This window comes from Pseudonaja textilis, chromosome 2, assembly GCF_049901715.1.
Source record: "Pseudonaja textilis isolate UNSWEBS1 chromosome 2, rPseTex1.2, whole genome shotgun sequence".
In the NCBI taxonomy this organism is placed as follows: Eukaryota; Metazoa; Chordata; class Lepidosauria; order Squamata; family Elapidae; genus Pseudonaja; species Pseudonaja textilis.
In genome coordinates, this window is record NC_141991.1 from 59,963,547 (window position 1) to 59,989,231 (window position 25,685).

General features: G+C 39.3%; 1 protein-coding gene across 5 annotated transcripts in view; it reads left to right on the forward strand.

Moving 5' to 3' along the window:
- Window positions 1–25,685, forward strand: part of PCBP4 (poly(rC) binding protein 4) — a 53,093-nt gene that overhangs the window by 15,803 nt on the left and 11,605 nt on the right. For all 5 annotated transcript variants that reach the window (XM_087924036.1, XM_087924039.1, XM_026725179.2 and 2 more), the window contains 10 exons: window positions 7,464–7,633; window positions 8,010–8,033; window positions 8,123–8,155; window positions 10,598–10,714; window positions 11,418–11,549; window positions 11,972–12,100; window positions 13,359–13,433; window positions 17,019–17,063; window positions 17,784–17,859; window positions 21,540–21,592. In XM_087924036.1, the coding sequence (XP_087780162.1) occupies window positions 7,523–7,633; window positions 8,010–8,033; window positions 8,123–8,155; window positions 10,598–10,714; window positions 11,418–11,549; window positions 11,972–12,100; window positions 13,359–13,433; window positions 17,019–17,063; window positions 17,784–17,859; window positions 21,540–21,592 (795 nt within the window). In that variant the 5' untranslated portion in view covers window positions 7,464–7,522. The remainder of the gene's footprint in view (window positions 1–7,463; window positions 7,634–8,009; window positions 8,034–8,122; window positions 8,156–10,597; window positions 10,715–11,417; window positions 11,550–11,971; window positions 12,101–13,358; window positions 13,434–17,018; window positions 17,064–17,783; window positions 17,860–21,539; window positions 21,593–25,685) is intronic.

The following is a 25,685-nucleotide window of genomic DNA, read 5'->3' on the forward strand; positions in this document are numbered from 1 at the left end:
TGTTTTAAGTTGACTATGAACCACCTGAAGTTGCTTCCATAATAAATAAATAAATAATGACTGTATCCTGAGAAACACACACATTGGCCATCTATTTACCATGGTGACTTTTATGGCTGGCCCTAAGCAGTTTCCAAAGTCGAACAATTGAATGTCTTGCAAAATACTAATAAACTTGGCAACAAATCCATTCCACCAAGCAAAGCACCACTTCTGACCTAAGACAGTATAATGTATTCCGTGTCATCTTCAGTCCCCCAAGGCTTTTCAGACTTGCCAGGTCTAAGCAAGTTTCCAAACAATGGAGGGGAAAGGGCCGCTTCACGATCCAGTTGATTCCCAGGAGGGAAGCCCACAGTAGGAGATACTCACATCAGAGCCCCCTCCTGCCAGCTTTCTTGATGGATGGGGATTTTTCAGAAAGCATTCTTTGCAAAAAATAAATTAAAAAAACATATGATGAGATGATTGCTTTTGTTTACTGAGGACTTTTTGAAACTTTTATAACACCCGAAAAAAAGAAGTAAAGAAAGAAGCAGGTTATTTTTATCTGCCTGTTCTTGAGTGGAACTGCATTATTTAGACCATTCCATTTCATTTTTTGACCATCCTTAATATGACACCATTCATACACATCTACACGGTCTACAATATATAAAACAAAAATCTATATAAATAAAACAAAATCTATATAAATAATGCATTGTTAAGAAAAAAAAATCCTGGCTGTTGGTATGGACAGCTTTCCAGACCAAATAGTGTCCAGAAGAAAATTGTTAACTGTTTTTCTAAATAATATGAGGGTGGGAGCACACCTGATTTCAGGGGGTAAATTGTTCCTGTAGGTAAGAATATCCTTCTCCAGATTTCAATCTCTGATATCTTTGATATGGATACCTGGAGACTTTGATTGCAAATGGACGAAAACAAATGCAGTAGCTACATTGGGGGGCAGGATTTCCATGTCATGAGAACAAATGTAGTCACCCTTTCCATAATCATAAAAGTCATGATTCTTTCTATTCAAGCCACACACACACGCACACACACACCCAAATCTTCACTAGTTAACTTCCTTGTGTAATGGCTATTTGTGAGGCGGTGGTGGTGAGGCTATTTTTTATTTAGTTTTTTAATAATGGAGAAATGTTCTGTTCACTACATTCATTATTAAGTTTGGCATCTCATTCAAAATCTGATCTGTAAAAATCAGGACACCCATTAGATGGCAGAAAAGAAATGATCATCTCATGGCCATCCAAATTTTTGCAGCTGTGATCTGGTCTTCCACCTGTCATTTTGCCTAAATCAGAGTCTTCACCACACACACATTTACTGTAAAATTTGCTTCATTAATATTTGTTCATTGAAAGCAGTAGCCCAATAAACAGGAGTATAGAGAAAAATTGGTGTATGAAAAGAGTCATTTTGATGTCCCAGGTCTTAATTTGTGTGCTACTTCTCTTCATTCCTGATCAAAGAATTGATCTTTTGCTTACATTATAAGAATAATGCACCACTACAGGTAGTGTATCTTTAATGTAGCTGTATTTTTAATCTCTTTCAACTGAAACTAACATTACCTAAGTCATAATCTAAGAACCTATTTCATTATCCATAATAATGTTCTCCTTTCCCCAAATGCACACTTCTTCTTGCAAACTGTTATTGTATGCATGCACCTAGGAGTGCAGTTAAACAATTTCTATGTTTATTAAAGAAAATAATTAAAAACAATATTCTTTTCTTCCTCTTTTCCTGTGGGAGTAAGCATACATATCCAGAAAATAAAGATCTGTCTGAAGATATTAGAAACCAGTATGGTTAATAAATAGATTATTGGATCAGAAGGAGAGAGAACAATCTGGATCAAATGAACCTTACTAAACAGGAAACTCAGATGATAATCTGCAACACTTTTTAGCTTCATCTGTTTTGCAGAATTGTTGTGAAGATCAAGTGGAGGAAGGAAAGAATGCAAAATAAATATAAATTGACATCCTGTTATCTCGTCAGCTAAAAGCCGCTTTTAAATTTATGTCTAAAAATATTAAATATGGACGTTCCTAATACATATGCTCATTGGAGAGTTAGATTAGTAGTGGAAAACCAAGGTTTGATTGACAGGTGAACTATAATATCAGCTATTTTTATTAATATTGCTCTCTTCACCTGATATTTGTTTATCAGGATTAAAATTCCAAGCTGTTTTTATCTAGCCTGTGCCATGTCCTCCCCAAAGACCTAAGCTGGATCCTGTAAATGTTCTCATTTTATTTCCTTATATCAGTATTGTAGAGACCATGTGTATGAAGGTTTTTAATTGTTCCTCCTCAGAATGATTTATTAGGCTTGCAGTAAATTATGATAGTAAATAAAAATAATTCTCAGAATATTCACCAGCAAAAGACAAGTAGCAAAAGGCATCTCATTCTAGACTTATTAGTGTCTTTCTAAAGTTTTGCAGGTGGCCAGCTAAATGGGTAGATAATTGACCCCTTTTTTCATTTTCTTCTATAAATATTTGTTACAATTTCTAAAGCTCCTGAACAGAATGAAGCTTGTAAGACAAAACATGTAAAAAAGAAAAGCCAGCTTTACAAGGTCTGCAAAAAACTGATATTATTACACATTTAATAAATGTATCCTTGAATTTACAAAAAGACTGTAATGGTGTATTACTTTAAACATAGAGATTAACTGTAAAAATAGAGAGATATTATGATCTATGCAAAGGCTATAATAGTACCACAGCATTAATTGTAACCTATTCCCTTTGCAGATAAATACATGTAAAGGGTTTTTCAAGTGCTTTTAAAAAAGATAATGAGACCTTAGTCTTTCTGAGCTTGGCAGGAAGAATTTTCTAAGAAAAGGGAGATGTCTTTAAAAATAAAAGCTCTGCTTTAAAACAAGATGACAGCTCAGTACATTTGAATTCAAACAATTAATTTACTTTGCAGTCTACTTTCTACATTGTACTCAGAGAAATGTCCTCCTAAGTACTTTGCTTGACTGATTGTAACAACTCACTTTAAGATGATGTTACGTGGTTTTAATTTAAGGAACTTTCACATCGTTATGACTTGGAGTTTTTCTGTATACTATCTTATGAGTATAGGATATGAGTATATTTCTGGGTTTTTTGAACCCAGAAATAAAAAATAAGCAGATTTATTCTACTTATTCTAAATCACAGGACAGTTGGAGGTCTCAGCTGCAAAATTAGGAGCAAGCATCAAGATCCATCAATGGTTTTAGAATAGAGATGATGGGGAGGGGATATGAGAGAGACATATAAAACTCCCTTCAGAAAGTAAATAGGAAGGATTTTTTCCCTTCCTCTCACTTGAACTTGATATAGGTCATTCAACTGAGCTGAACAACAGGAAATTCAGAGCAGATTAAAGCAAAGCTTCCTCATGGATTTTGTTATTTTTAGATTAGTGTTTCTTAAGTTTGATTCTACAATCCCTAGATACTCTCAGGGATCTGTGAAATTATTGCCAGCCTATATTGAAAAATACCATATTGAAATTCCATCAAACAACGGTAAAAAGTTGCAGGAGTGAATATGTCAAATTTATTTTCTTAATACAATACATATCAATAAATATAATCCACACAAACAAAAGCTCTTTGGGGGTCCTCCACAATTTTTAAAAGTGGGAAAGGGTTCAGATACAAAGAAGTTCAAGAAACCCTCTTCTAAATGTAATATCATCCATCCATCCACTTCTGCAAGGACTAAGAGGCAAATTCATAGAAGTTAAGAACCAACTGTTACTAGCCTTAATACTTTTACGTGATGGCCCCACTGTAGCAGTTGATACAATAAGAAAAGAGAAGGGCATTATGGGACTCAGGTGGTTTCACTTGGCTTCCCAAGGGCATCTCATTATCAGCTCTACTGGCTTGACCTGAGTCAGCGTGGTTGTTTCTTCTAATCCGAGGCCATCTGGAGTTACCTCAGCACTTATCGCAGTATTTGTTATTTGCCTGAGAGACAGTCCAATAATGTGGCTAAATCTACTAACATTTACTGTTTATTTATTATGACATTCATGCTGTAATTTCTGGAGATCTAATTCACAGGATCAATCCCCAAAGGATTTTTTCTGATGGTCCTGAAACAATTTCTTGGAGAGGGTTTTTGTCTGTATATTGTCATATGGAGAACCCTGTAATGTCAAACCAGATTGTCTCTGAGGCCAGGAGTTTCAAAATAGCCCTTTATCATATACTCAGTCCTATTTTTAAGTCCTTGGTTGCTTTGTTGTTGTTGAGCACACAGACTGGAGAAATGCTAAATCTTTTGTCCTTCTGCAGTTCTTTCTCTTGTCTCTCTCTTTCTCTTTTTTTTCCTCATTCTCTGCTCTGATATTATCAGATGTTTCCAAAAGGGGGGGAGCATTTAAACCATACTTTGTACACACTACACACATACATCCCAAATTCAAAATGACTGCCAAAACTTTTGAGTAAATTGCTAATATTTCCCTATTTATATATTGATCATGTGGAAGCAGACAGGCACCCAGACAGACAGACGGCATCAATCTCTGAAGTAGCATCAGTTTTCCTAACAGCAAGCACTACTGGACTGAGCCTCTTAAAGGGCCTTTCTGTAACAGTTCAGATCTTTCTCCCTCTTGGTAGCCATATTGCAGTTGACAAAAGGTTTTCTCATCTACAGCAGAACATTGGCCGATGCCCCACCCTTGCTGGTAGGCGTGCTTGGCTGGGGCCACTGGAAGAAAAATCACTTAAGCATTAGCAAGCAATCAAATATATGAAAGACGACCACTTAGCAGCTCTTCCAATGCCTTCCATTAAGCTGTAAAGAAATAGTGAAGAAAAAAAAAGTACCATTTCTTGATTCCATGCCAAAACCTGCATCAATCTCTGCAAATGTTTTTCTCTCTCTTAACAGCCTCTCCCCAGCATTTACTTGTATTCAGTCTATCCTGTAAATTGAATTCAAGGGAAGTTTTTGATATATATTTTGATACATCTACACAGAGGAGCGGGGAGAGAGAGAAATACACCTATTCTTAAAATGAGACAAAAATATTTGTGGAGATTCTGCCATCTTAGACAAAACAAGATAAGTATTTTGAGAAAAGAATAAATATCCAGCATTGCCTGGCATCTAAGGGCTTTGCTTTGTAATACCGTTGTTGTGAGATCCGTCTGTAATACGGTGGTAGAATTAGCTATGCTCTATACATAACTCCAGTGGGATACATAAAAGTATTAGGATAAAGATGGGCTGAAACAACCACCAGGAATCTTTGCAATATATTAACACTTTTTTTCAGGCCATTTCTCATAACAATCATTTTTGGCAAAGCTGAAACTGAATGCGTATAGTTGTTCCTTTCTGTGTGTCTATCATCTATTCATTTATATTAATCTTCCTCCAACCTGGCGCCTCATATAATTCCCCAGATAGCATAGTCAGCAGAGGGATTTTGGAAGTTGAACTACAATACATCTGGAAGACCTCAGCATAAAGCTGATATATCTATAAACGGGTCACTTGATTTTTGTCATGATACATATCTGGGGCCAGATGCCATCTTATCTAAGTAGAGATATGTGCATGTAGGAAGCACTTGCAATCATAAATTGGAAATCTTTTTTTTTACCGGGGGATGGGGGGGGTCTCATTGCTAATCAGAACCATCAGTTTCTTCTGCTTTGGTTTTTATACGTGGATGCTCGCTGGGAAAAGAAGGATCTCAAGCAAGGAAGAAATGTATCTTTGGATCTATTGTCCACAGTTTAACTTCATAATGCTTGCTTTCAGCTATGGAAAATTATCATTCCTTTCTCATCAGGGAGGCATAGATAGATCAATATTATTTCTGGAGTAAGGAGGATGGGAAGGAATAGTTGAGCTGAATGTAAGAATGAGACTGTCCTCATAATCAACCTTCCCTGATGCATCTGCAGATACAGATAATTCTATAGACTCTTCCTCTTCAAGATACATTTGGAGAAAAAACTTGTCGTACTTGTATAAATAGCTATTTAAGACATAGTTTGTAGAACAAACTGAACTGACCTGGTTCATCCATAATGCCAAGTCATAAAGCATGCTTTACAAATTATATCTGTATTCACATACCATATTAGGTCAAAACCAAACAACTATAATTGTGACTGCTACCTATATACCTGGTGGGTTGGTAAATATGTGTTGGTGGATGAATATAATTCTATATGTATGTACTTGAATAAATATGGCCTGCCAGACTGCTGTTGTCTTTACCATTCTGTATTTTTTTTTAATGTACACGGATTGTAATATTTCATAGATCAGATATAGATATGTGTTTCCATTAGTTTTCTCCTTCCTAATGGCTAAATAAGCCATGTTTGCTTATGTGATGTTTCCTTTCATCACCATTATCATTATTCTTCAGATGCTCTGAGACAGGAATATCAAGAGATGTTGCATAAAAGCCAAACCCTTCTTACTAACATTTGACTGAACCCTGGTAAGACTGAATGGCTTTGGGTTTGCGAGGATCCGCGACTTTGTCATTTTTTTACTCTGGGTGGGGTGGCATTCCTCAGAAAGACCCAGTCTGCAACTTGGAGGTTCTCCTGGTCTCGTGGTTTCCTTTCAAGGAACAGGTGGCAATTGTGGCTAGGAGAGCCTCTGCACAATTTTGTGCTGTGTTCCAGTTGAGGTCTTTCCTGGACCAGGATTCCCTGCGCTCAGTCATTCAGTCCCTAGTCATCTCATGACGGCACTATTGTAATGCACTCTACATGGAACTCTCCTGAAGAGCATTTGGAAGCTACAGCTGATGCAGAGTGGTAGCATGGGGAGTTTTGAGCCCCCCAAGAATGGCTCCTTTAACAATACTGCTCTGTGAGCTGCACTGGTTACCAGTTTGCTTCTGGGTACAATTCAAGGTATTGGTGATCACCTTAAAGGCCATACTTCATGGCTTGGTTACTTGAAAGTCCATCCCATACCACTCGTGCCTGTAGAGGAGGCATGTTGCGTGTCCCGTCAGCCCAAGTACTCCAGCTGGCAGGGTCAAGGAAGAGGGCCTTCTCTGCTATTGCTCCTTCCCCCTGGAGGTTGACCCCAACCCTCCTATCTTTTTTAAGAGCCTAAAGACGTGGCTGTGCCAGTCAGCTTAGGGCCCCAGTGGGGGAACAGCACAATGGAGGTGATTAATTGAGTAATAAGAGATCCCACCTCTTCTTCCACTCTGCTCCTGCCCTTTGCATGTGTCTTTGATTGTAAGGTTTGATTGTAAGCTATGCTTTAATTAAGATGTAACTGTAAGCTGCCGAGAATTATCCTGTGTAAGATAGGCGGCCAAATTTATAAATCAATAAAATACTAACCACCCTTACCCCTCCAACTTAAGGAACTGATTTACAAGCAAGGTACCATATAAGGCTTTTTATTTTTATTTTTCTCTGTGCATCTGCAGATTTGCCAACTTCAACACCTTCTAGGCCCAGGGTGCTGATTTCCCTTAGAAGCAAATCCATGCATTCCTACACCGTGGCATCACCAGATAGGATGAGTGGGTCAGATAACGGATTGGATGAAACAGAACTCAGCATTACTCTCACTCTCCGGATGCTTATGCATGGAAAGGTAAGTACTTTAGGACTGCCCTATTAGGCTTTGCTCTTAGTTTATGCATAGTCAGTAACAAAACTACAGTACCGTTCAGTACAATACTTGTGAATTAATCAGTTAAAGCAAAATAGTGGGTTAAATTGCCAAGGTGACAAGATTAATAGAAATTCAACATTATTAAAAGATCTAATAGTGAAGGGGAAGAAAAAGAATGATCATGAAAGGGAGAATAACCCTTTCATTTAATTTGTTGAATTATGAATGACCTTTTGGGGGTGTGTGTAGAAGATGTGCAATTGCATCCTCATTTTCCAGCCAAAAGTATTTGTTCAGGCATTGCATCTTACAGATTTAGAGATCTTTTATAACTCCATTTCTCTTGTCTCTGCAGGAAGTTGGCAGTATCATAGGCAAGGTAAGATCAATGCAGGTCACTCTGTGCTTTTGAAATTCCTTTGCTCTACATTCTAAGGGTAATTGCCTTTATTGTCTTTAATCCTACAGAAAGGAGAGACTGTGAAGAAGATACGAGAACAGGTAAGTATTATTGGAGAGGGGGTAATAGCCCAAATGCAGGTGATCTGCTATTCCAGTGTTTCTCAAATTCAGCAACTTTAAAAAGTATGGACTTCAATTCCCAGTATTCCCCAACCAACCAATCTGGGAGTTGAAGTCCACATATCTTAAAAGTTGCTGAGGATGGGAAACAGCTATCTATTCTATGGTTCTAGCTGTATGAATTCCTAACAAGAGTGAAAATTTGTTGGGAAAAAGGAAGAAGGCAGAAGAGGAATGTGCTAGAAAATATGGAGAGACAGAAAGCAGGATCAATCTACCCAAATATTGTAGTCTCTATTTTTCTGAATGTAGTTCATAATTACTGTATTCTAAAGTAGATTCTGAAATAATGAATATACTTCTCTCTAGCCCAGAGATCTCCACAAGTCTTAAAGTTGCCAAGTTTGGGGACCCTTGCTTTAGCACCTCATTGTCATTGAATAAACGTAAACACTTGTAGATAAGATCAGCATTTCTATCATCAGAGATGCTTTAATGCTATATTGCATGAACCAGTGGTGGGATTCAAATTTTTTACTACGGGTTCTGTGGGTGTGGCTTGGTGGGTGTGGCAGGGAAAGGATACTGTAAAATCCCACCCTCCCCTCTCAGGAGTCTCCACGTGGCCCGTTTTGGATGCCAGGTAAGTGCAGGGCCCGCACAGAGGCTCAGGGAGGCTGAAAAATGGGCCTCCGGAAGGCCGAGAACGGGCCCATTTTGGGCCTATAGAGGGCCTCTGAATAGGATAGGATAGGATAGGATAGGATAGGATAGGATACTTTATTGGCCAAGTGTGATTGGACACACAAGAACTTTGTCTTGGTGTAAATACTCTCAGTATATATAAAGAAAAGGTACATTCGTTAAGAATCAAGAATCATAACATACAACACTTAATGATAGTCATAGGGTACAATCAACAATCAAATCATACTAGGAAACAGTCAATATAAATCGTAAGGATACAAGCGACAAAGTTATAGTCCTACAGTCACAAGTGGGAGGGGATGGGTGATAAGGACTGATGAGAAGATTACCAGTAATAGTAGTGTACACTTTGTAAATAGTTGAACAGTGTTGAGGGAATTATTTGTTTAGCAGAGTGATGGCTTTGGGGAAAAAACTGTTCTTGTGTCTAGCTGTTCTTGTGTGCAGTGCTCTATAGAATCATTTTGAGGGAAGGAGTTGAAACAGTTTATGTCCGGGATGTGAGGGGTCTGTAAATATTTTCACAGCCCTCTTTTTGACTCCTGCAGTATACAGGTCCTCGATTGAAGGCAGGTGGGTAGTAATTGTGTTTTCTGCGGTCCTAATTATCCTCTGAAGTCTGTGTCTGTCCTGTTGGGTTGCAGAACCAAACCAGGCAGTTATGGAGGTTCAGATGATAGACTCTGGAGGCCAGGGAGGCCGTTTTTGCCCTCCTGGAGGCTTGAGTAAAGCCTCCAGAGCCCGGGGAGGGCGAAAACACCCCCCTCACCCTGGTGCAGGAAGCCAACTAGGCCACGCTCACCATGGCCATGTCCCCCAAGCAACTGGGCAGAGAATTAGTTGCTAAAATTTTTGAAGCCCACCCCTGCTTAGACTTATATACCGTTTCACAGTGCTTTACAGCCCTCTCTAAGTGGTTTACAGAATCAGCCTCTTGCCCTCAACAATCTGGGCCTTCCTTCATTTTACCCCTCCTCAGAAGGATGGAAGGCTGAGTCAACCTTGAGCCTGGCGAGACACGAACTGCCAAATTGCAGGCAGCCGGCAGGCAGCAGAAGTAGCCTGCACTACTGCATTTTAATCACTACACCACCACGGCTCTATCAGCTCTAACTACTGCGCCACCACTGCTCTGATAGGATACTACTATAGGTATGAAGACCATTGACTTTTGAGTTTATCCTCTCTTGAAATGAGAGGATTTGATTCCCAAGTAGCAGATTTATTCAGATGTCTCCAATTTCTAGGGATTTCCTGGACAAGTCCCTGCAGTTTTCTCAGCAAGATTTTTCAGAAGCGGTTTGCCCTTGTCTCCTTCTTAGGGCTGAGAGAAAACGAGTGGCCCAAGATCACTTTGTGCCCAAAGTGGGATGAGAATTCTCAGTCTCATAGTTTCTAACCTGATGCCTTCACCACTACACCAAACTGTGTTTTTAGCAGATACCTAGCAGACAAATGCAGGGATGAGAAAAAGAGACGTGGGCCATGAAGTCCTTGCTACTAATTTAAATTCAGACCAGACTCCCCCAACAGACAGAGCCTATCTCTTCTGTTTCTCAGCCATATCTGCAGTATGCAGATAGCGTCCAGCTACTTGACAGACTATTGGGGTGTTTATGAAACATTTTGTACACTTGGTAGAAGTGTTGTATAAACAGTTAGAAAACCTAAAACGTATTTTCCATGATTATTCCTGGTTTGCTGTGTCTTTAGAGTACTGCCCGGATTACCATCTCGGAAGGATCCTGCCCCGAGCGGATCACCACCATTACAGGATCCACAGATGCTGTTTTCAGAGCTGTTTCCATGATTGCCTTCAAGCTGGAGGAGGTGAAGTAGCTCCAGTCTCCGTCTGCTGCATGTTGCTCCCAGAGCAGGTCTTACTTGCTCCCATTAAGTATAATTGTGGCACTAAAAAAAATCTATCAGTTTTCCATTAAAGATAGAAGCTTTCCAGTGAAGGCTGGCATTGGCCATATAAACCATGTCTAGTTATTTAGGAGCCTACAATGGTTGTTGTGTCTATGATCAAATGGTGAGATTTCATACCGATCCTGCCAAAAAGAAGGAAGAGAGTCATGCAATTTATTTTTGAGAAAATTGATTTTCTAGTGGTGCTTTGAAACGGGAAAGTTCTTGATAAATTTCTGGCACGTACTGTATCTCGTTAAATTAGTAAGGTTAAACAACCATTTGTCATGATATATATGCACTTCTCTTGGTGTATATAATTTAAGTATCCCTAGGAATTCAAAACGACTATTAAAGCCAATGGAGGTGATGTCACTGTATTTACATCTCACCAAATTATACCAGACAGAATATTATTTGGATGACATCAGGTACAAAAAAACTGAATATCATCTAATAGTGGATCTTAAAAAATTAGGAGAGAAGATCTAAATTCTTAGGATTATTTTTTTTTACCTATAATGGGGGTTCTAACACAAAACGCTGCATACTAATAATAACCAAATGTGACTTTGAAAGGATCCCTCTGCACTTGAACTGAATACAAATTCTTTTATTGCAGGACTTGGGAAATGGAGCAACCAATGAAGGTACCATTTCCAAACCACCCGTAACACTGAGGCTGGTCATCCCAGCTAGCCAGTGTGGCTCACTCATTGGCAAAGGCGGAGCCAAAATAAAGGAAATTCGAGAGGTAGAGCCTTCAATCATTGTATTTTATTCACTTGAGGATTATTGTTCCTTTTTAATTTTTTTTTATTTTTTTGTGCCTTTTTTCCTTTCTAGTTTCATTGCTATTGATCTTATGCTCCCAGTGCGAATGGCTTAAATCTCAGAAGCCGGCTTGCACACTTCTTTCTTGTTAAATAAAAACTGAAACAAAATTTACAATTTTTTTTCATTTGCATTTCTTTGTGAAAGTCAAATGAAATATTTTGTTTGTACGAGAAGCCATAGCTATGTCGGGGAAGAGGTATCACAAGAAGCATTTATATCTCTGAATAAATTAGCTCCTTCAACAATGCCGTAATAATCTCGCAGGATTAGAAAGTGTTCCTGACCCAGCTCCACATAAGTAGAGGCTGCTGAGAAAAACAGAGTATTTGTTCTTTCCAGACAACAGGTGCTCAGGTCCAGGTGGCTGGAGACCTTCTGCCCAATTCCACTGAAAGGGCTGTAACAGTCTCTGGGGTACCAGATGCCATCATCCAGTGTGTGCGACAGATCTGTGCAGTTATACTGGAGGTACAGCTTTTGTTTACTCTCATGTGTTGGGTGAGAATAACACTCTGCTCCTTTGTGGAGAAGTGGGGCTTTGGGGCTTTGGGTTCAGAGGCACTCCTTGGATACTTCAAAACTTGTATCCTCTTGGAGTGCCATTGTGATTTTTTTCCCCCATTTGGCCACTGTAGGGATATCAAGATAACTCAGCCCCATTGCAGATATAATTTAAAATGAAGAGCAGCGACAGCAGTGCATGTGTATTATGAGCTGCCCAGAGTTGATTGTAAGATGAACAGCTACTGCATTTCTCCGAATATAAAACCAGGTCTTATATTAATTTTTGCTCCAAAAGACACACAGGGGCTTATGTTCCAGTTAGGTCTTATTTTCAGGGAAATACAGTATATAAATGTTGGGTGAGAGAGAGAGAGAGAGAGAGAGAGAGAAGGAAGGAGAGCACACCCACTTATGCACATGCACTTTTTTATTTGCAAACATTTTTACTGTTAATAATCTGCTATCTAGCTGTTTTTCTACTCTAAGGAGAAAAGATTATCATTCCTGAACCTTTCTTTTCTATTGGAGTAGCGATTTGATTGGTCAGTTGGTCTATGAAGAAAGGTTTAAGTATACCTCTAGCACATTACTGTTAATTCCTATTTGCAGCTGTCAGACCTATTTCTTAGGAAAGCAAGCAAGCAAAAAAAGGCATTTACATAACTGTTGAGTCAGACATTTAAATGAGTTAAGTATCAAGTACCCTCTTCTAGATACTGTGCTTTAGGATTTCATGCAGGAATCTTTCTCAGCACCTTCTGAACACCAATCTGGTGCTTCCTTTCTGAGGTGTTTGCCTAGAAGACTTCTTGCACATTGATTGCACAGGAGAAGATGATTTCCATAGCAGAAATCTTGGAATAGTTTTGATTCATCAAAATCTGCAATTTGCTAGACAGCTATGTCAAAGATAGAGTTCCTTCCCAAAGGATGTAGAATAAGTAGCAACGTTTCTTACTCTCTTGTACTCTCTTCCTTTCATTGTCTACTAGGGGCAAGAGACTAAACATGATCAAAGACGATCATTTACTTTTCATATCCTGCCCATGTCTGAGATTACTCAGCATTACCAAATGGGAGTTAGCTAAAAATATCCCCTCTTGATGTAATGCCAGAATGCCTCTGTTGTATGACAGAAGGCAGTGCCTGTTGGCATTAGAAAGCAGCTTGGGGTACAGAAATATATAATTGTGCAGTGATATTTCCTTCTGATTTCCTTCAGTCACCCCCCAAAGGTGCCACGATTCCTTACCATCCCAGCTTGTCCTTGGGACCGGTTCTTCTGTCAGCCAATCAGGTAAGAGACTTTTAAATAAACTATCAGTAGATTGTTTTGCCAAGACAGAAAGAGGCTTTGGGTTCCTCTGTTATGATAGCATTAATGGGAAGAGGTTTGAAAGATGGGAGTTGGATGGGGCAGCAAAAAGACACTGGGAATGAAAGGCAGGACGGTGAGAAGTACGAAGAAGAGGTTGAGCAGGCCAGCAGGAATGTGGTGGGAATCTGGGGGGGAAATGCTGGAAGGGGGAATGAGGTACCCAAACCAGCTTCTGCTTGATATAGATAATACTCCCAGCATAACTGGGATTTGGATTGCCATTTATTAAGAGCAGTTGTGATACACTATTGGGAGGGGGAGCTTGACTGTTTACAATATGTGTGCAGTAGTGGAAGTGGTCAACTATAAAACCTTTCCTGGCAGGCAAACTGGCAAGGTTGCTATTTTCTCCTAGGGTTAACTCCGAGAATGCTCTCTACCACTTTAAATTGTATGTTTGTTTGCTTGTTTGGCATTGGTGGGAATGCTTCCAAAGAAACCACTGGATACATTTTTAATCTTCTGGGGCCGAAATAGTTTCTTGTAAATGAAGAAGATGTTAGGAAACTGGTTTGTCAGGCTTGAAAAACAAGGTTCACATGTGAAGGTTCAGTTAAGCTGATTTATTGCTATGACCTATGTACAGAAATCTCAACTAATGATCAGCACCTGGTTAGAGTTAGGTAAGAATCAATGGCACTCAAAGACATTTTGAAGGAGGTTTGCAACCTCATTTGAGGCTACATAGGGATTCTAGGCTGATCCCTCTTTTAACTCCGCCCTTAAGTTCTGTTGTTCCTTCTCCTACATGGCGCTTTGTTTGCAGCATGCCAACTTCCCATGTATTCCTGCATCATTAGAAGAATCTAATCAAAAAGAGTCCAGAGTTGAGTAAAATACCTATGATCTCACTTATGTTTGATGATAGAGGGAAACGAGCAGCATATAAATTAAATAAATAACATATTGTTTGCCTGGGAGACCACAAAAGGATTTTCTTTAATTGGAGCATCCTGATAACCCTGAAAGGAACCCCAGTGGTCCCCATCAGTCCCTGAAGCAAGAGAGCTGACCATGCATTGAGCAAGCATTTCTTACGTCTTTATAAGTCAGGACAAGCCATTCTTAGGAAGAGATTCTGAGTAGAAGAGTGAGGTTTAAGGGGTGGTTTCAGAATTTGAGAGGGGGGGGGGGGGGAGGAAGGAAGGAAGGAAGGAAGGAAGGAAGGAAGGAAGGAAGGAAGGAAAGAAAGAAAGAAAGAAAGAAAGAAAGAAAGAAAGAAAGAAAGAAAGAAAGAAAGAAAGAAAGAAAGAAAGAAAGAAAGAAAGAATACAATCAGTTTATCAACTTCCCTGTCTATGTCAACCCCAGGTTTTAACTGTTCGTTTATTTTGCATGATCACCAATCTCACAAAAAGCAACTTTGGGTGGCATACAGCAATCAAATAAAGCAACAAATACAAATGCAACAGATATAAAGATGTAACAATCTACATTAAAAGATAAATATTATTTTTAAAAAACACAAGTATACAATCCCTAAGCAGAGAAAGGATAAAGATGCGCACCTCAGCAAAGAAGAAGCCATAGAAGCGTTCTCTGGTTCCCTGGGAGCCCCAGGATTGATAACTAGATCTTGAGGGAGTTCCGGAACATCATGGATGGAGCTAGCCTAATATTTGGGAGAAAGAATGTTTCATAAAGGTTAGGGTTAGACCATGGCAGGGAAGATATCCCTAACTGATGGTACCCATAGCATGTACCCATTTCTTTCTTATTCTAGCATTGAAATCAGTGGTGGGATTCAAAATTTTTTACTACCAGTTCTGTGGGTGTAGCTTGGTGGGCGTGGCAGGGAAAGGATACTGTATAATCTCCGGTCAGAGGTGGCATTTGCCGGTTCTCCAAACTACTCAAAATTTCCACTACCGGTTCTCCAGAACTGGTCAGAAACTGCTGACTACCACCTGATTGAAATCTTAGTATAGTCTAACTGCTAATAGGAGCCAAATAAAAGCAGAATGAGCCATAAAAGAGGAAGAAAAATGTTCATCGCCAAAGCTACGTAATAACAATTGACAATATAATCCAGATTCGGAAGTGTCATAATTTCAATTTCTCTCAGACAGGATTGTCATCTGAACCTATAAGTGCCTAGGGAGAAAAAACAGAAATTAGTGTATTCTAGTAAGTCAGTTTGTAGGGATTTCAATGAGATTTTACTATAATTTTGAACAAAATCCATCACTGTTTTGTTTTTCTTACATTGTTCTACACTGATGATCATAATGCACACAGTATTAACTTTAATATGTTTTTATACTGTAGTACAACTGAGAAACATTAACTACTGTTTAAAAATTAAAACATATTTACTAGATGGCCAAAGATGTATGAGTTGATGCACAAAAATGCTGAATGACTGAATAAATCAAATTACTACTGCATATAAATGCTTTTAGTAAAATGAATGAGGGCGACTTAGTCTCACCCGGTGACAAAGCATTGATATATATTCAACTTTTTTTGGTAACAATCAGCATTAATTGTAAAGGTGTAATGGTGTGGGTGGCCATTTTAAAATAATATGTAGTAATACTTAGCTCTTCTGAATTTTAAACTCAGAGCATCTCATTTAATTTTAACTCAGATAAAATAGATCATAAGAGGAGAATTTAGTTTTTAGAACAAACTAAAAACTTAACACATTAGATATGGAAATGGCCATTTTTTTGTAAATGAAAAGACTTGTTGCATTGCTCAGGCCATTTAATCAAGCTTGGAAAAGAACATTTGTTTTGGCTACTCTTTACAAAATGTATTCTTTTGTACTGGTCTATTGAATCTTACGTGTTCAAGGGACAAAACTACACAATTGTCCCTGCATGGTTATAAAACTTGTGGTAGAATTTCTTTAGCTCCTTTGTTTTTATAATGTTTTTATAATGTTTTTATAATTGAGAAATCATTGAACGTATTAGTTTCTAGGGCAAGGGAGTCAAACTTGTGTCATCACATTGTTGTCACATGACGTATCGTGACTTTTTTTCCCCCTCTTCACTAAAACGGGGGTGGGCGTGGCCACTGAGTGACACATGCGGGCCGCGAGTTTGATGCCCCTGATCTAGAGCTATGCATTGCTTTGGATTCTGCTCCAAAAGGGCACTTCAGTGTGCATAATGGTTTAAATGCAGTCCCTGCCGGCAACCATTTAAAGTAACCGAGTCTTTCTCTAGCAGCAAGAGAGACTGAGTCTCTAGCTAGAGTAGCATCAGAAGGCAGCTCTGCTTTAAAGAATGGTAGGCAGGTGCAATGCTTGCATGAACACTGAAGTACCTTTTTAAAGTCAAATGGGAAATGTTGTCCAGTTCTCTAAATTTCCAGGATATCTACTTTTGTTTTGTTGCTGTTGTGGCTTTTTTTTCCCCTGCTTGCAACTGCACCTGCCACTCCTCCCACTTCCTTGCTTTTCTCTGTGATTTTCTTTCTTTCTTTATTCTTAAGTCCTTCCTTTAATAAATGGACTTTTGAAGGAGGCTCTAATATATTTTCTCCTTTTTGTAGGGATTTTCCATGCAAGGACAATACAGTGGAATATCTCAAGCTGAGGTGAGTCCAGCTGACAGTCTATATTGAAACTCCAGGTCTTCCCCTATGTAGGTCCTCATATCTTGTTTTTGGTCTCTAGACTTGACCCATCCTATGATTTTTTTATTTTTTATTTTATTTTTGGAAAAAGATTATAGAAGCACCTTTCCAACCAGGTGCTTCAAGTATATTGGCCTCTCCTTAGTGCCTGGAGACCACAGACAGATCTTAGAGGCACTGTATTGAGGTCAGCTATTAAAGGCTGTGGCAGAACTTACAAAAAAACAGACAAAAGCATTTAGAGTGACTTGGTTTTAAGTAGTCAATGAATCTTGACCTTCAGGAAAACCTGTCTTTGTATCCTTAGTGGTAACTGTGTTTAAGTGGACAGAGACAACCCCACAGCTATAGCCAGAATCTCATTTAAAATTAGCCTGAACCATAGTGAAAAAGAGCCTCTGCTGTTATGAGATCGATAGCTCACAATTGCTTCTTAAAAGATATCTTCATAAAAGATTACTACCCTGGACTTACTTGAAACAGTAATACAAACACAGTGGTTGATAGTTTCATGGGTTCCTTTTCACATACTGCTAAATTGAAACACAGTTTTTCCAGCCATGAAAAAATCTTGAGCTTTAAGAGACCCTCCAAGATAACTGTCAAGAACCACTTATATAGAATTGACAATATTTATATTTAAGAGTTCTCTGGGGTTTTTTTCTTCTTCCTGTTGTGCAGGTGACAAAATTGCAGCAGCTTTCGGGACATCCTGTCTCATTTTCATCCTTGGCACAAACTCCATCTCTAGTTGCAGGTAAGAGAGTTGGTGTAAGAGTTCTGTAAAATGACCAATCCCAGAATCCTCTGCATCACTATCTGTCCTGAGATTAGATAAGGCTGCAGGTTCTCTGATAATCTTAGATTTTTATTTACAAAGTAAAGGTTTTGCAAATATACTTTTTTTGCCAAGAGAATAGAACTCAAGGCCTGCGGGCCAGATCTGGCCCACAGGGTGCTTAGATCTGGCCGTTGGATTAGCCTGCAGTGCCTCTGCCAGCAAAAATGGAGCGCACAGCCCTCCCGACCTCCATTTTTGCTTCCAGAAGGCTGCAGGAGGCTGTTGCAGCCAAAAAAGGAGTTTGTGGGGGCTGCATGTGGCCCTCCTGAGCTCCATTTTCTCTGGCAGAGGGCTGGAGCAGGTTGTCGAGTGATGTTGAGCTGGCCACGCCCACCCCGGCCATGGCCCTCGAGCTCAAAAACAACCCTAATGCGGCCCTCAATGAAATAAAGTTTAACACGTCTGGAGTAGACAGAAACATATTTATAAATAACCCTAATTAGTAGTAATTTTTCACCAAGAAATATCACTCAGAACAATATAATGTGAATAAATAAAACATTATATTCCAAACAAAAATATGTAACTTTTATTAAAAGGTACACAGTATTTTTATTCGAGTTACAGATAAACCTATGGAGTCATTCTTTCATGTCATACCTTTAAATCGCATAAAATAGGCATAAAAATGAATCTGCATTAAAATGATTTTTACAAATCAGGCAGAGAGTGGTAGCAGATATGATATTGGTATTGGTAACTGATATTAAATCTAGTGAACTGTTAAGGATTTATTTGGGATATAAGTGCTAAAAGAAGAAACCAAAAGAATTGTGGAGAGCATTTGAGAGCCTCTGTCAAGATACTTATGTTTCTAGCCTGAAATTGTATAGCAGCCTGCCTCAACCTCCCATCCTTTTAAGAGTGAGCATTATCCCATGTTAGCAAAGGCAGACTGGCTGGATGAGTATTATGGAAGTTGTGGAGGATGCCAGGTGAGTAAGGCTTTCTTTTATGAAAAAAAAAACAATCTAAGAAATAATAATAAATAATTATTGAGGAAACTTGAGTCAGAAACATAAATAGGAAATGTGTGTATAAAAGTACACAGTTGGTGAGGTAGCTTTGTTGGAGTAATGATAATTCTTCAATGTGCACCTCAATTTTTATACATAATCTCCAGGACAGTCACCCACTTATTAAGATGCTTATAGAGCCCAACTGTAGATCACTTGGGTCATTCTCAGTCTGCTTGAAAACCTGTAATTGATTGTGCAAAACACAGACATCTGGATGACATCATCTACAGCAGGACAGGAAAGAAATATGGCCAGAGAGAGAGGAAGAAAGCTGTTAATCCAATTTCCAAAGTGGTTCTCATCTTCTAGAACACTCGGTGGCTATTTCCTCAGCACTGACCAGAATCCTAATTCATAATAAGTCATGGTGTGTTGAATAAATTGCAGTACACTGGGTTCATACATAACTGAAGCAGAACCTGTAGCTTACAGAGAACAATTATTGCACTCACTAAAACAGGATAAGCTGAAAGCCACATTACAGCTTAGCATTGTTTAAAACCAGATGTTAAAAATAAGTTATAGAGCACCATCAAGTCAGTCCCCTGTTAAAGAAGAATATTTTGCAAATTCACCTTAATAGCCAATAATATTTTTGTTTTTATTAACTCCTTTTTTTCAATATATCCATCATTATAGCAATCTTCAGATTAAAATACAGAGGAGAGGAACAAAAGAAATCAGCTCAAGAGCCCAAGTATACACTCTTTCTCAATGTCTCCCATCTTTCTCTAAATACAAACAGAGACAGAGACAGAGACAGAGAGGAAGGAATAAGTGATTTTGAATTTCTTGGCCCAGGGCTGTTAAACTCCCAGCCCGCGGGCCGGCTGCATCTTGTGTTGGCCACGCCCGCACCTGATTTAGCAAAGGGAAAAAAGGTACTGATATGTCATGTGATGATGCTGTGATGCCGTGAGTTGGACACCCCTGGCTTAGGCCTTTGTATGTCTTGGGCACCAATTGAAACTTTGCCGGGATATAGATCAGCAACCTGTATAGTTGTTGTAAAGATGAGATCTCTTGCTATCTATAGCAAATCTTGAAAAGCAGCTTTGTGGCAGCAGTCAGAACCAGCAAATGACTTTGAGCAGTTTTCAAAGGCAGAGCACATACTGAGCACATTGCAGGAATCCAAGTGAAGTATAACGAAGGCACATATCATTCTGGCTGGATCTGATATTGCTGAAAATAGTTTTAGCATCTTTGTTCTTATCACAGAAAAGCCATTAAGCAAAGAACAAAGCAACAGCTTATACAATATCCTTTGGTTTTGTCCTAATGTAAAACTTATGCCCAGGACAGGAAGCCATCATCCACACAAACATAACAAAATAGATTAGCTCCATATGGCAAAAAAAGTGAGACAAGGCTTTTCCCTTATTTATTTATTTATTTATTTTTAATCTACATCCTGAATATATATTGCGGGAAACCAGACTGGAAAAAGATGAATGTGGTTTTAGAATTGGAGGAAGAAACATCAATAGCCTTAGCTATGCTGATGACACAACACTACTCGAATAGCTGAAAATGCAAATGATTTCATTGCACAGTGGCTTTTCCTGTGACACTTTATGGAAATGAAATATTCGCAATAACTATACAGGTTGCTGATCTGTGTCCAGGCAAAGTTTCAAGTAGTTTGAAGAAGTAGGCGAGAAAGAGTATTGATATTTTAAGTCAGTGATTTTGGATGACAAAATCACTGACTTAAAAAGACAATCATGGCTCATAGAACAAACCAAGCTATGGTTTTTATTAAAGAGACAAATGCCCAGGTTCACATAATCATATTTTAGACATATCTGGGGCTCTCTTGAGAAGTCTATAATTTGGAAAAAAAGTGAAAAGAAACAGAAGACAAGCAGGTGTAGGAACTCAAGAAGTAGTGGGTGTAAGCACTGTTATAAGATTTGAAAGTCTAGGCCAGGGAGGGATCATCCTGTGTGGTCACTCCAAGTCAACACTGAATTGTTAGAAATCTCTTCTAAGGGAAGGAGCTCAGATAAACGATGCACAACAATAAGAAACCTTCTTTTGGGTTTCTTATTGAAAGGTTTCTTGAAGAAACCTTCTTCTTTTTGTTTATTCATTCATTGAACTTGGCTTTTCCAAGTAGCCCCTGTAAAAATGCAGCAAATCCATGCAATTGAACCAAAACTCTTACCATCTGAGTAAGGACAAGGATTGTTTCTTATGTTGATAAAAGAGTATCTGTAGCCAATGGGTTCTGCATCAAGCGGGAAGAGGCAGGGATAGGCTGGAATTCCACCGGGACTATCTAAAATTAGTCCTGTGTAATGTGACCTAAGTGAAATGGCATAAAACAAAAGCCTCTTCTTTGAGCTGCTGATTGCTTTGCAAGAGCTGGGAAGCCATCCAATCCTTTTTGTGTCCTCCCTGCTCTTTGTAACTATGGTGCCTAGAAAGGATCTTTAAGATGCTAACGTTTCAGTTCAAGATTATTCTAGGGAGGGCACGATTATGAAATACCCATTCAAGGAGTAATTGTGGGGGGGGGGGTAGGCAAAGGCCCCCAGTAATTCTCTGTCTTCTTTCTCTCTTTCTCTGTAGGCCTGGATGCAAACTCTCAGAATAGCTCTCAGGAGTTTCTAGTTCCCAATGATGTAAGTCAGACTTTGATGTGAGCTGCCTACTCCGCTGGGTTAATGCTGTGGTTGGTTTGGTCTTTTGTTTGCACTGTTGTAATTGTACCCACTTCCGTTCCTCCCATTTCACATCAGTATAAAAGCTCATTGGGCATAAATCCAGACCCTTTTTCATTCCTTTCCTCTGCTCCTGTTCACCAAGGTCTGTTGAGAGGGACTCCATTCCGATAAAAGCAGAAATCTACTCCCCAGCCAGATCTTTCCCAGTAAAGGGCCAAGTTTTGCTGGGCAACGATGTCAGAATCAAAAAATCCAAATTCTGTTATTGTTGCAATTGAGAAAACTGCCTTACGGCGGGTCTAGCTATTTTTTTTTTCAACTGGACTAATATTGTTTACTCGGATGGATAGCAGCTCTGCAGAGTCTTGGATAAAGGAAGGGCTTTAACTTCATCTGTTATACAATTATTTTGAACTGGAGTAACCAGTTAATGATTTAGGAATTGTCTTCTTGGGAACCTTGTGTTCTGCCACAGAAGTATGGTCTTTGGGGAATATAGTTAGTTAGCAAACAGCTTTTAAAAATAGAATTAATATGCCAACCTTCTACAACAAGCACAGACAACTTTTTAAATTTGTAGTTTTTAATGGTAATTATTTTTACCAGTAGCTTTCAGGGCTTGTAAAAAGTGTGGCAGGATACAGTAATTTCATTAAACTTCAGAAGACTTGAAAATTCAAGCTCTTTTTTTTAAAATTGGCATTGTGTGGCTTTTTTGTTTTAAGATAAAATGGGTTTTCGAGCCTCTTAAACATTTAACGTACCTATTTTAAGAAATTAGTTTTGTCCGGAGTCCTTGAGAGGCAATGCACAGCCTAGGTTTCAGGGGTAATATGCTCTCAACATAAAATACTTATTGGCAAATAGACTGTAGCAGTGATTCTCAGACTGTGGTCTGTGTAGTCACAGGGGCCCTGCAAAGGCTTGAAGAAATAATATGGTTTAAATCTTGAGTTAAGTCTTGATTGCCCATGCCATGGTCCATGGTTACAAAAGGTAATTAAAGGAGGTCTGTGGTGAAGAAAAGGTTGAGAACCACTGGACTACAGTACTGCGGGTTTTTTTTACCAGTGCCAGCTTCTGGGTGGTAAGGGAGTAAATTCAAGGACAAAGTCATGTAGGGTGCATAACAGACATCTTGATGAACAGTGTCAACAGTATTAGTTTCTTGTGGCAAAATCCTATTTCAGACAGAGTTACAAATAGCACGTCCATCAAAAAATCCCCCAGTTACAGCGTCAACCAGCTCACCCACCATATGATGAGAATCCTGAAGGATCTCAGGTTGTAGCCCCACTCATTCAGGAGTAATATTTCCCGTCAAAGAGAAAACACAGATAGTCTGATGCACAAACAGCAGCTCTATCTTGCTTGGGTTCAGGTCTAGCCTAGTCTATCCCATCCAGACTCTGTCTGAGGACAAAACATCTGTAGCATAGCCCAGAGTAGTAATACAAAGAAGACGTTCATGTAGATATCCAAAGGGGGCGGGGTGGGGCGGGAAGGAAAACAAACTCTATGGCATGCCACAGGAGAGTAACCACTGGGTTAACTCTTCACTATATCTGCCAAATGGAACCACTGTGAAATGGTGCGCTCAACCCTCACAAACAGTCTGGAAGGACACCTTGAACTCAAAGGCCTTGAGGAGGAGGAGGAGGAGGAGGAGACTAAAAGTAGGGCATTCCACCATCTGGAATCTGACAGAGATAATTAACTTGAGTGACCTGTGTTACCTCTATCTCAGGTCTAAGCACAAAGAATACTGTTATTTATAACACTGCTAAGACAAAGAAGCAGGTGGAAAGCCAATTCCTAAGCTTAGTAATGCTTAAAAGTCCAAGCTTCATCACCTTATCTAAGACAAATGTTTTAAAGAATAATGCAGTCTATACTGAGGTGGCCATACCACAATTTGAGTTTTAATGCTAATTGTGCTGCCTCGTCTTTCATGGCAGCCTGACATGGCAACGTGTAACTTAATAGTTGTACCATGAAGGGATTATCTGGAAATAATTGAGTCTTCAGACATTAAAGGGAATAAAGATTGTTTTGCGTCAATAGTTACTTGAGTTTGGATCAGCATTTGGCTTTTTCCTTTTTTTACAAGGTTCAGTTGTCATTGCGGTTGTAAAGGAATGTAGAGATGACTTTGGAAGGGAGTCTGCTAAGGGAAATGAAACAACAACTCAGTCCTGAGAAAGTGAGAAAGAATCTCAAAATAGTTCTGTCTTGATTCTGTTTCATGTAAGAGGGGAAAGAGATAAAGTCTTGTAGGCTTTCATGATTCTGTTATTATACCTTACCACAGTACCATAGCACTCCTAGAATCCTTGTGGGGCCCGTTTCCTGTCCTGGCCTACCTCATAGGACTAGCAGTAGTGGACAAAGCACAGTAATCACACAGAAAAGTCCTAAGAGAGAGGGGTGGAAAAGATGTATTTTAAACCCACTTTCCCATAATTTCAGAAGCCTCACACTCACTCCCCCCTGGGAGCAAAAGCCAGAATATCAAGCTAAAAGGAGAATGTGCCAGTTGCTCACCCACACAGCCAACCCAGCTGCAAGCCTGCTCTGCAGATACCAGCAGAATACTGTTGGGGAAACTGAAGACTTTATTCAGTCATTTTTGAAGGCAGGAAGCATGTGGGTAGTCAGCAACATTGACCTTTACATAGCGCCCCAATTTTACATGCACAAGAAAAAGAATGACGGAATATTTTGCTCAGAGAAAAGGGTCTTACAAAACAAGCTGCACTACTTTATTATTGTAGGTCAGTTCCTGCCACAGTCTGGTAGAAACCTGAACTACATGACTTAGTTATTTTTTCCTTTCCCATTCAGTCTCTCGCTTGTCTAATAGTAGGTGGTCCAGTCCAACAAATCTTTGTCGCTGAATAGCTTAAACAGCACAATCCTGGGGACCCACTCAGCTACAAACAGGATTGATGCTGTCCTTTAATAACATTTGAGTTTGAATCCGTGGCTTCTAGAAAAGGACAGTGACCTCTGGGCTGATGAACCTGGCCACTTCTACATTAGATCCATGTGCCTCCTGGCTGGTGATGGCCATCCAGTGGTGTGCCATTGGTCAGTGTGGTGTGTTTCTTTGAGGGAATGGTGGCACTTCCTGACTTGAATATAGTGTCGTCTCTTCAAAAAGCCTTCACTGGACCCAACTGTCCTAGGCAATTTTCATTCAGGTTCCAACCTTCCCTTGAATGTTTTGGAATGTCTCTAGATTACAGCGTCAGTGGCCCCTGAAAGATTCAGATTATCTGGATTTTTTTCAGTCTGGTTTCAAACCAGGGTATAATATCAAGATGGTATTAGAATTTGTTGATAACTTTGATGGAGTCAGAACAAAAGGAGCTGTAATCATTCTGGTTCTACTTAATCTCTTGGCAGGTTTTGATACCATAAATCATGGTATCTTTTTGGATTGCCTGAAGGGAATAGGAGGTGGAGAGAAAGTGTTCCTGTGGTGGTTTTCCTTTCTCTGTGGTTGGGTTGAGTCAGTGTTGACAAAGAGGGATAAATTGAGCCAGAATCCTCTCTTTAAGTGGGATTCTTAAGGTTTGGTGTTCCCATCTTTCCTGGTTAGCATCTTCATGAGGCCACTTAGTAAGGTGATCTGTCATTTTGGGGTCAAATTACCTTGGTTTAGGGGGTAGCCAAATGATATTGTCCATGTCTAATTCTAGTATGTGGAGGTTGTATGATCCTGGCTTGGAAAGGATGTGCTTAGGGTCATCTCTGACAAGACTGAGTAGTGTAAATATTTGCACCTCTTGAGTCTGGAGTGGTTTCATTGTTAATCCCAAATAGGATTGTACTCCCCTCTTGAGGATTGGTGCTAAAATTTGGGTCTTCTTGGACTCATAACTTGTAGCTAGAAAACTTCCGCATAATTTATATAGTGTTTCACTTGTGGCCATACTTAGACTGGGAGGCCTTAAGACATTCACTCATGTTTTGATCATCTTATAGACTCCAGTAATTCATTGTACATGAAGCTGCTCTTGAGGCTGTGGCTTGTCCAGAATGCAAC